General features: G+C 39.7%; 1 protein-coding gene across 1 annotated transcript in view; it reads left to right on the top strand.

Annotated features, from left to right (window-relative positions):
- The window catches only part of Spef2 (sperm flagellar 2), a 163,231-nt gene that overhangs the window by 148,002 nt on the left and 3,070 nt on the right, over positions 1-12,159 (top strand). Inside the window, exons 33-36 of the mRNA XM_021183947.2 lie at positions 784-876; positions 3,900-4,079; positions 9,197-9,436; positions 9,585-9,707. Coding sequence (XP_021039606.1) covers positions 784-876; positions 3,900-4,079; positions 9,197-9,436; positions 9,585-9,707 — 636 coding nt within the window. The remainder of the gene's footprint in view (positions 1-783; positions 877-3,899; positions 4,080-9,196; positions 9,437-9,584; positions 9,708-12,159) is intronic.

The following is a 12,159-nucleotide window of genomic DNA, read 5'->3' as shown; positions in this document are numbered from 1 at the left end:
GAGTTCCAGGACAGCCAGGGCTACACAGAGAATCCCTGTCTCGAAAAACAAAAACAAACAAACAAACAAAGAGTGTAGAAGTCACCTTAGACACAAGGATAATATGATCTAACGACCAAGATCAGACACTGGATCTGAACAGATAATGATATGACAACCTTGAAGCAATTTAGTAGGGTCACATAAAAAATGCTGAAGCAAGTAGGAGGGAGACTGGAAACAAACAAACAAAAAGACCAATTTTGAATTTGCTGAGTGGCCAGTGCATGGGAGAGGTCGTGTGGCTGTATAACCAGGTTTTAGCAGTGGAAATGGGAAGAAAAAAGAAATGGTGGAAGCATTGCCAAATGGGAATAGTAAGAAATGTCCAGGATATGAGAACTGGCAACTCTGCCACCAACAAACACACAGACCCCTCCAAAGTGTAGCCATCAGGAGCTTAGGCTGCTGTTGTAACTTCCAAGTGTCTTTCACATTCCAAACACTAAAACAGAGCTAACACCCCCGTTTGGGTTTTTTTTTCTGTGTAATACATTCTCATTTGATGGCACCAACATGTACTTTATCACATATGGAAATCACCATAATAAAATGATGGCATTAAAACAAATGCAAATGCAAATGTAGTATTTCATCCAGACTCTCCCATGTACACTGTCTTTTGGAGATCACTAGGTAGAAATTAGAGCAAATTTTTAATCTCTGGTTTTAAAAGAAACTGTAATATCTCTGCAGAAAATGTTATAGATATGCATTATATTTTTTGTGTGTCTGTGTGTGTAGGCTGGTCTATGGTTTTCAGGAGATGAAGATATAAAAATTCCAGAAAGTCCCCTTGAACCCTTGCCATTCAATCGACAGGAGCATCTTATAGAGGTAATTACTCTTTCTTTTTATTCTTATCATTGATTTTTGAGATGGTTATTGTTCTGTAACTCAGGCGGGTGCCCAGCAAGTACAGCATCCTGACCAAGCTTGAACCTTTCAAGTACTGAGATTACATGTGGCAGCCATAATATCAGTGCTGACCATGGATAATATTTTATGTGGTGTATGGAAATGGTGATTTTCTTTATGTACTTCTACTTGAGATGAAAAGGTTCCTCTTACTCCACCCTTGCTTCTTAGATACTTGGTTGTTTTCTTGACTGTTCATTCAGGGGAGCATTCCTCATAGAGAAATTCTAGGGGAGGAGAAATGTCAAAATGATCTCTTACCTAGGTGATTATTGGATATCAGGGTTTCTTTTGTTGTTGTTTTTTCATCTATCTAGTAAGCCATTCTTCCAATTATAGAATTCTTCAACATTATCCCAATTTTAAAATAAGATTCTGTCATTTTACAATATTTACTTTATGCACTTCCTTTGATTTTGTTAAACAGAGCAAGATTTGCATGTAATATCCATAAGTACTCATGTTCATAAGTAGCTTGCTGTCCTCAGTATGGCATCAGTAACAGTATTAAGTCTACTGCTATTACCGAGGACACAATAGATGTAAAGCCTTAAAATCTGAAGTCACTTTGACTTCTGTATAAATGATTGAATATATGTACACACACGTACACTCTAATGTAGCCACATTCAGTAATATAGTAGAAAATCGGAATTTGTGAATTTAGACATCACAGCAAATTCTCTCTATATCTATATCATCTATATCTATATCGATATCGATATCTATCTATATCTCTATATATGCTGTACTTGCTTGTATATATATATATATATACATATATATATACAAGCAAGTACACACACACACACACATACACACACACACACATATATATATATGTATATATATATATATCAATGGTTTGGTTTCTAGTTAATCATTAGCTCAAAACTGCAATGCAAAATTGGACATTACTCCTTTCTAACATTTAAGTAAGCAATCACACAGTTAAATTAAATTCAATTTTAAGATGTTTTACTTTATTTTTGATATCACAATTATATCATTGTCCCTTTCCATTCCTCCCTCTGAACCCTCCCATATACCCCTCTTTGATCTCTTTCGAAATCATGCCCTCTTTTTCAATAATCGTTGTTATATACATATATGTAAATACAAACATATTTCTAAATATAATCTACTCATTCTGCATAATACTACTAATACAAATGTTTTAAGGATTGGCAATGCAATTGGATAATCAGTTGGTGTGCTCTTTCCTGGTTAGGCTATTCCTCCCACTCTCTGTATTCCTTAATGGACTATAGTTCTTTGTGTGAAGTTGAAGCTTCATGGTCTTTCCTCCTAAGCATTTCTCCAACATGCTAGCAGAAGAGAGGTCAAAGGAAGAGCCGTGTAGTTACCAACAGGGTCTGAGATACATAGTTAGCATTTTGGGGTTAATAATTGTTTGTTAATATTTTTAATCTGAGACAAGGTGATTGAGATAACTTGTACCACAAAGTATTTCTTTCTTTGAAACAAAGGTATCAATTTATAGAGCTGGCTGACCTGGAACTCAATATGTAGAAGAGGGTAGCCTTGAACTCACAGACATCTGCCTGCCTCTTTATCCCTAGTACTAAGATTCGAGGCATGTGTCCCCACACTTGGCTTTCATATACAGCTCTTGGAAGGTGGTTTCCACATGACTTCATAAACACATTGTCTAACAATATGAACATCCTCCTCAATATTTGGGAAGAAAACTGCTGCCTGGTGATCATATCACATGAAAAATATTTCAATCCAGGGCAGAGTTTGTAGCTGTTTCTTCAGCAGTAGAACAAGAAAATGACTTTGAGTACACAGAAAGGTCTGCCTCTAACCTGCTGGTATAAAATTAAATGGAGGAAAAGAAACAGTCTCTGGATTCTGAGAAAGAGACATGCACATGAGCAAAGATGGCTAGCAGGGTAGGTGAGTACACGCATGTACACATGCTATGTCCTGTCCAAGAACAGAAAAGGTAAACAGAATACTATGTTCACATACACACAGAGACACACATACACACACTTAGAGATTTCAGCACCACTCTGAACATTTCAGTGTTTGTAAAATGCAACTGTCCACTTCATGCTGTTCCCAAATGGTGAGATTCCACAATATTACCCATACACTCTGTACTATGAGACTTTGTTGTTTGTTTTGTTTTCTTTAAGTCATGTTTTACTCATTGACCATTTCATATATATCTGTAATGAGTATTAATCCTTTCAGATCTTATTATCCTGTCTCATCTTCCTCCCTTCTCCTTACTGAAACCCTTTGTCTTCCCAACAAGTCACTCTCTCCCCTCTAGTTTGTATGCCCTCTTCCAATACATGACCCACTGAATTTACAAAGGATTGGCTGAACACATCCTGGAGCATGGGCAATTTACATAATTATACCACTGAAGAGACTGTCACACATCCCTTGTCACAACTAAGTGATTAACTGTTAATGAGTCGCTAAGAGAGGAGAAGGGACTCATCAGACTTTTCCTCCTTCCGTCTATGGGGAAAAGGTGCCTGCGCAATCTTGTGGCCGGTCTTATGCAGACAACCACAGCTGCAATGAGCTCAGGAGCACGTCAGCACCATGTCCAGCAGCCACTGCTCTATAGCAAAATTAGCTCCTCAAGAGCTGGTGTCTTCTTATTAATTGTATCTTAAATACTTTAAAAATCCGAACTAGTGCATTATGGTACTCAATAAGCATTTGCCAAAAGACCAAAGCAATGGATTTGTCTTCATTTCTGTGTCATGGAGCAATGACCACAGAATTAGGGACCTGGTGTGCTGCCCAATTACTATCTCACACTTCTGTAAATCCAGGTATGGCTTACCTGGTGTCTCTGCCTCCTCACTGCCACAGTGAACCCACTCTTATCTGAAGTTACAAATTGTGTGTGTGTGTGTGTGTGTGTGTGTGTGTGTGTGTGTGTGTGACAGTTCTTCTTTAGGCTGTTTGCGGACTGTGAGAAGGAGCCACCTCAGCTTGACTACACGCAGATGCTGCTGTATTTTGCGTGCCACCCAGACACTTTGGAAGGAGTCTACAGGGCCCTCAGTGTGGCTGTGGGGACTCACATCTTCCGCCAAGTTGAAACTCCGATGCTGACGGCAGAAAAGGTAACTACATGGCACAAACATGACAACTTTGGGTTCCAGGGAAAGCGAGGAAGCCAAGGAGTAGAAATTTACAACAGTAGAGACTCACTTCCTTTCTTCATCTTATTTTTCTGGGTCCTCAACACCATGCTTTACATGTAATAGGACTTCCAGTAAACCTTCTTCAATTGCACTAAAGTCGGGGAACTCAGAGCACTTCAGTAGTAAAATTAACATCTGTTCAAAGTCTCTCGATAGGATCGAAGTTTGCTCGAAAAGCAGCAGACGGGACTGGGTTTTGCAAGAAGTACTGATTATAAGAAACAAGCAGGAAGTGGATTGTTGACCTGATACACATTTTAGAGTATGCAAAGAACGTACCTGAAGCAAGCTCAGACCTCGGCCACTACCCACAGAAATATGTTTGACTTTTGACCTTATTTGAGTCCTGAAACCACAGCACTTACATCATTTTCCTCAAAGGGCACAGAAACTTTCTAAGCAATTTGGAAGCCATGACACATTTCCCTGGTGATTTCCAGGTGATGGATATTCCCTTGTGTTTTTAGATGGAAAGGCCTCCTGTTGGGTACAAAGTGACTGGTTCCCTGGTGTGCATTTATACTATTTCTGGCTTTTGATTGCCAATCTCTTCTCCCAAGGGCGAAATCCTGATGGTGATTCTTTCTGAGCTCTTTGTGGGCATTGTGGGAGGGACTGATATCCATACCCTCAGCATCCCAGCCTCATTTATTTCCCTTTTGCATGTATTTGTGAAAGAAGAGATAATCGGGAAGAAATGGGAGAGTCCCTTGACAACATTCACTTGTGGGAAGAGATAGGCTCTATTAGATTTGCCCATGAAGTTTAACCATAAGCACCAGGCCAGGGTGAGGGCCGACTGGTGCCCAATAAGCTGGCATGGGGCTTTTCAAATACTTATATCACAGCAAATGTGCAAGCAAGGAGTGTTGATATTTTCCACACGAGAAAGCCACTTTAGAATTTTTCTATGTAAGTAACTTAAGTACAGCCAGCTATCCTGAGGTAACATTTGTCACTTTCACAGTGATGTCTCTATATCCCCACATAGATTATGTGTCCTTTAAACTAATACTAGATTTATGACTACTTCAAAATTACAGCCTGCCCGAGGACTCAGTGTGATACTTCTCAGGCACAGAGAATTGTCCTGATCTCAGGTGATGGCTGCCCTCCTCTCTCTTACCTGTCCCCTGCAATACCAAACTGCTCACATGGTAAAAATACAACTTCGTTGAAGTCATCTTCTACTCTGGACTCAGCAGACTGAAGTCAGGGTGTTGGTGAACAATAGGCACTTGACTCGCTCAGCATCCTCAAATTTAGGGCACGATCTGGGAAGGAGTTTGACAACAGTGCACTGAAATTCTTCAATTTTGTAAATCAAGCCCATTGCTTAACCTCAGGAATGTGACAGATACAAAGATAAATGTTCTCTTCTGAAAGGAGGCTAATTGGTCAAGGAAATGAGCCATAGGAAATGAAGTGATGGCATACCAAACAGGGAGCTAACACAAATTAAAGATATATATTTTAATTGAAGATATATTTTAATATAGCATATCCTGTTATGGTTCCTCTCCCCCCGACTCCTCCGAGGTCCTCCTCACTGCTCCACCCACACAAAATCACTTGCTTCCTTTCTCACTTTCATTAGAATACAAATGGTCAACTGAAAACATAATTATAAAAGGTAAAAATAAAATTAAAAAACAGAATAGAAAACAAACTGACAAACTGAAGAAAAAGAACGAAAGAAAAAGCTCTAGAAACATATAGATGCAGAGATGCACATCCTCACATATAGATGCAGAGATGCACATCCTCACATATAGATGCAGAGATGCACATCCTCACAAATAGATGCAGAGATGCACATCCTCACACAGAGAAAGCCCATAAAAACACAAAGCTGGAGCTCAAAATATATATGCAAAGGGCCTGTAAGGTTTAAAAAAAATTCCTGACAATGTATTATATTATATGACAAAAAGCTCTCCAAAGATACCATTGAGTTTGTTTTGTGTTGGCCATCTATTACTGGGCATGGGGTTCCTGGCCTTAAGAGAGTTTTTTATATACAGTGAGACTCTGTTAGCAAAAACGAAATTTTTATATGTGAACAGTTATTAATTGGAGATAACTTCTGGGTTAAGGATGAGGGCTTGTATCCACCTCCCTTCTCAGCTCTGGGACCCCATTAGGCTGGGCCTTGTCTATCCATTGACTCCTATGGACAGATTATCCCTATCTGGAGTCTAGGTCAAGTTGTCTCATGTCCTCTAAAGTAGCTGCACATAGCTAGTGCTCAGTGTTTGTGAATAGAGCCAAAACAAGAAGAGAGGTGGTGGTGCAAGGAGATAAGGAGAGGAACAAATGATTCTGCCCAGAGAAAGAAAGACCAGTTATAGAGAGGCCATTACCATAGCAACCACTATGGTGGGTAGCACCAAGCCACCTAGAATAGGTAGCCTGTATCCCTGATGTCCCTGGCCTTCTCATGACATCATTTTAGTGTCCTCACACAGGAAGTAGCTCCATTTGAGAGCTGTTCTTGAGCACTCTTTTAAATCACAAAGACATTGTTCAGAAACCAAGGATGCCTGCAGAGATTGGGACATGTCTCTCTTTGGCCTTCAGGGACTGTTCAGGCTTAAAATCAACTCTAAGCACTTCAGAAACACAAGAGTTTCCCACCTCACTCATTCCACAATTATACCCTTCCATTTCTGAGACTTTCCAACTGTGTTCTAGTTTCCTGGGCAACCTCATCCCAGGAGTCTGCAAAGACCTCACTCAGAAATAACATCGCCAGCTAACCTCTATGCACTCTCAAGGCATTCCATCAAACCTTTGCCTTCTGCCTATGTTATTATGAGAACTGGAAGCCCTGTCTTATATTTTGTTCCTCCCTCTGTATCTTTGCTACCATGTTGCTTTCACTCAATGTGGCTCCAGCCTTCTGTGGAAAGCCATTGTTTTCTTAGGTAATTTTTTAAAAGCCCGAGAACAAAACCTTTACCAAGAATGTATAAGTTTTAGTGAATGTAATCCTTAGGTAAGTGAAATTTGAGGAAATAGCTAATTTTGAAACCTCTGTGGGTTTTCAGGACTCTGATATTAGAGTTTAGTAAATTGTTAGCTTGCATCTCCCACATATTTGAATTCTTATTAAAACCCTCTTTTCAGCATGTTGGAGACCCTGGAGTTGAAAGCATGGACACATCTTGTGTGATGCTTTTGTTCTCAGAACCAACATTATTTTCTGTCTTTGGAGATTAGGCCTGAGCTGAATCAGTAGCAGAAATGCACAAGCATCATTTCCAGGACACATGTGTGGGTTTGAGATCAGTCTCTGAGAGCCAGAACAGTGCTCAAAGGTGTAACCATTTTCCCTGTTTGAAGGGCAGGGATCTCTCTGCTTTGATGCCACAGATAACATTTCCAAAGCACTGGCTTTTCTTCTGGCTACAATCACTGGTTTCTCTCTCCAGTATCTGTTAGAGTGAACTCTTTTCTTGCATATACCTTTTATCACTTCCAGAACACCAGACCATTTCTTCATTCCTTCTTCTCTTACCTTAGATCCATAATGGGTATTCCAAGTCCCAAAGAGCAAAGGCAATAGGAATTAAAAAACAAAACAAAACAGGCTACAACAAAACAACAAAAATACCTCTGTCATCAGAAAGCCAAGGACTCTTTATTCTAAAATGTTACATATTTAAATTGTTATATTTTTGACTAAAAATGATTTATTCCATTATGCATGTATCTGGTCTTTTAAAGGGATGAACTGCCCTGACTATGCAAATAGCAACATAAAAACCAGATTTTCCTAACTTTGAAAGTTCCTGCTCACCAAACCAGACAGGGATTTGCTTACCCACAGGCTCTGTGTTTGCACTGTTGCCACAGTGCCCGTGCACTGTTCCCCATACACAACCATTAATTCCACACCCACTCTGCAAGAAATGTTAGGTGCAAGTTCCACGTAGCAAATGATTTGTGGCCTGGTGAGCAACTAAGGGAGCAATCACCAAGATCCCAGGTGAAGAGGCTAACACCTGTTTCCTACTCCTGCCATGGAGCGTTTCATTGTTACAAGTAGAAAATGTATGTTTTAACGAATGTGTAAATATAGTTAATCACTAATCATTCAACTCTTATAAGCCCCCTTTAAGTTTTGAATTAAATTCCCTACTTAGCAAAAGATATAAACTCTCAGCAAAAGCAAGGTGACCTCCCAAGATGAATCAATTGTACCTTTCTTCAACACTGACAACAGTCCCTCCATGGGGACACATATCTGCCATAGGCTTAATTTATTATTCTGTCATGTATGACAACTAACAATTAATAAATCAACTGAACTGGATATTTAATGACATCAGCATTCTCCTAAATTATCAGTTCTCCTTTCCTAGTGGCAATGGGAAATCAGAAGTTTGATGGGACTTTTATGAACTTACTCTATGACTGCATTTTTGTCAGGTTGGATATTCTTCCAAACCATAATTTTCATAACAGAATTGTGTCCATCACAAAACTATAATTTGTGTCACTATTCTTTTGGAATTATAGGTCATCTATTTTTATTATAACACCGAATTACCTCCTATGTTTGAAACTTTCTGTGTCCATAAGCATTTATTCTGGATCATTCCTAATCTATACTTATGGAATCAAGAGGCACAATTAGTCTTATGGATTTCAAATAACCTCGACTGGAGTCAATTTCAAAGGGCAATCCTGCCACACACAGATGCTGGGAGCCATTTACTCTAATTTACTTCCACTGTAGAGGAATTTTATGTACCTGGTAGAATAGTAAACGTGAGGGTTGGTTGAGATGAAAGGGATGCAACCCCACGGAGACTTCTGCACTACACGCTAAACTGCTGTTAGGACTTTGGCACTGATTTTGAGTGTAGCCAGTGCATTTCCTTCTATAAAGTGCTTAATGGTTTTTGCAGTAGGCACTGGCCTTCCTTTACATGGCCCTTGTGTGCATGTCCTTGTGAACGGTTGGTAAAGCATCTCCATTGCTCGAAGCATCTCTGTCTGTCTCATTTTGCCACCCTCTAATCTTACAGACCTCCATCTCCACTGTGAGTCCCATTGAGGAATTCCCTGAGCCTGAGGAAAGTAGTGCAAAAGAGGACCGGGAACTGAAGGAGGAGAAAGATGAACAAAAGGAAGAAGAAATTCCCGAAAATGCAAACACCGAAAAGATTTCATTGGAAACACTGCTCAAAGTGTTTGGAGGAGGAAATGAAGTACTGGATGCCAACAGATTTGCCAGCTACCTAAAATTAGAGAATATTTATGCAGAGGTTGGTTAGACTGTTTCCATGGAATTGCTTTTTAAAAGTGCTTTGTATTGGGGAGAAGTTATGGTAGATTACTTTATTATACGAATCCACTTGAAAATAACTTCAAGATCACAAGAAAAATTAACTTTGCTTGTATTCTTCTTTAAAGAACTTCATCAAGACATTTCAGGACCTGGGTGCCAGGAACCTGGAGCCAATTGAAGTTAATATTCTCTTGAAGCATCCTTACATTCAGGACCTGATTGCAAATTATGTAGACTATAAATTTCCTGTGAGTATGAGTCAAAATCATCCTAATTTGCTTGGTTCCAGCTAAGGGTACACTTGACATTTCTACTGTGAGCTATTAAAGGAGCGCAAGCTAGACTTGCCCATACCTTCCAGCCTGCAATGCCCAAGGATAGCACACTAATGCACAGTTGAGATAATTCTTAGTGTTATAGATTTACATCCTTAGTATTTAGTGCTACCTTGGGGCTATAGGATAGGGCTGTGGGTAGGTTATACATAAAGCTGTTATGTGGACTATTAGCAATATGAATTGTTCTGGGCAAATAACGATGCTTGTCTACAATAGAAAAGTGTAGAGACTAGGACTCATCCTGCTTTATAAAGAACTAACCAAGACTATAGTCTCCATCCAAGTGCTGGTTTAGTCACTATTTTCAAATCATACTATACATGCTCAGTGTATCACATGAGAGTGCATTAGTTTTCTTTCAATTGCAGATAAAGCATCACGATCAAAAGAAACTTGGGAAAGAAAAGATTTATATGGTTTAAAGATTACAGAACATCATCACTGAAACCCAAGTCATAAACTCAGGGTGGGAACCTAGAGGCAGGAACTGAATAGAAGCAAATGAAGAAATTACTTACCAATCCATTCCTTGTGGCTCATCTGGCTTGCCCTTTTATGTAATCCAAGGCCACCTGCCCCAAGGTGGTACCTAGTTGTCCTGTCTATTAAGTGATGATAACATTTTTTTCTGTGCATACTTATGTTTCCAATAAAATTTTCACAAGGGGGAGGGGGATGGGATAGGGGGGTTCCAGATGGGAAACCAGGAAAGGGGATAACATTTGAAATCTAAATAAAGAAAATATATAACCAAAAATAAATTTAAAAATAGAAAAAGAAACCTTTTAAAAAAGAATGGCAGACAAATGACATAATGTAAATAACCCAAGTAGAAAACAACAGATATTCAAGCTGTTACTTGTGTGTACTAGAAGCATAGAGGAAACAAGATTCTTGGAAAGTAGAAATGACTGAGGTTTGGGAAGGGAGAGGGAGAAAAGTCTGTATACATATTCCTACAAGGATGGGGCAATGGAGACATCCTGGGTGGAAAGCAGGCCCGAGCCAATGTATAGAAGCAGCCCCACACGGAAGAAGGGCAGGATCTTCCTTGAAAGGCTGTCTGTAGAGGGTATAGGGGGATTCCACTGGATTAGTGAGATTAATTAATGCTGAAAAGAAGGAAAGCCAAGTTTTGCATTGAATTTGAAAAGGCAACTGAGGAATCAATAGGCTTTGAGTATGGGAGCATGTTATTCTATTAATTTTCTCAACATTTCCATATCACCTAATCATATCGTGTTACTATGCCATTTTTAATATAGTGAGTTCAATACCTGACTGTTTAGATGCCATCTTTCACGCTATGCAAACTGTTCCACATATAAGGGGAGAGGCCTCACTTGAACTAGTCAAATAATTACTGAATCTCTTGGAATCATGTATAACAGAATTCATTTTCTACTACACAGGATAAGTAAGAGCATAAAGTGACAGGTCAATTATTTCCTCCCTTAATGGAGAGAAAACCTCCTACAAAGCCAGGACAGCTCAACAGCCCTTGACACTAGCCAGAGAAGATTCTGTTCAGGTTCCTGCCTGACAGCAGAAGCCTTGAGATTAGCAGCTTTCAAAGACAGCCTCTGAAGAACAGCAAGGTCCACAGGGAAATCCAGAGGCTCCAGAAATCTTCTAAATGATGTGTTTCTCCCATTTTGGGAAGTGTTTGCTTCCCACAGGGTAGTATCTAGTGATGGTAACATCATGAGAGATTTTTTTTTGAATAGAATCTGGGTGGCTCAAAGATAGAGAGGGCTGCCAAACAGAGAAGATGCAGATGCCAAAGCAAGGCTCTCACAGCTCCTCCTTATGCCAGGAGTGTAGCCAGATGCCAGAGGTGCCAAGCCACCAGCCACACAGTATGCCAGGAGAATTTTGACACCTTGATCATCAGAACCTCTTCTGTACATCTCCACAGTCTTCTTATGTATTCAATTCACTTTTGTCCTGAGAACCCCTCCTCCCAACCATCCTGCACTTAACCAGACCCCTAGAGCCAGAATCACTAGCAACCTAGCTTATTTCTCCATTAGTGAATTAGTGAGTTAACTCAGTGACCGAATACTTCTTTATGCTAAGTGTGAATCAGATCCTTAAACTCTTCATTCTCCTTGCCCTTCGTATCTCCTGCCTGATGCTGACCTCAGTAATCAAAAAGCAGGGTGGGAAGCTATTTGATTCTCACTGATAGGACTATATCAACAAGAGTTGTACCAAAGACCTGGAAAGCCTAAAGAGGGGTCTCTTTCCACTAAGACATTTCATTCCTATTTTTGCTAACCAAAAAAGGAAGAAAAGTAGGAAAGGGGAGGATGAAATAGGGGAAGAAAGAAGGGAGGGAGAGAGGAAGGAAGGAAGGAAA

The sequence above is a fragment of the Mus caroli genome, chromosome 15, assembly GCF_900094665.2.
Source record: "Mus caroli chromosome 15, CAROLI_EIJ_v1.1, whole genome shotgun sequence".
In the NCBI taxonomy this organism is placed as follows: domain Eukaryota; kingdom Metazoa; phylum Chordata; class Mammalia; order Rodentia; family Muridae; genus Mus; species Mus caroli.
This window is presented reverse-complemented; position numbering and strand designations above follow the sequence as displayed.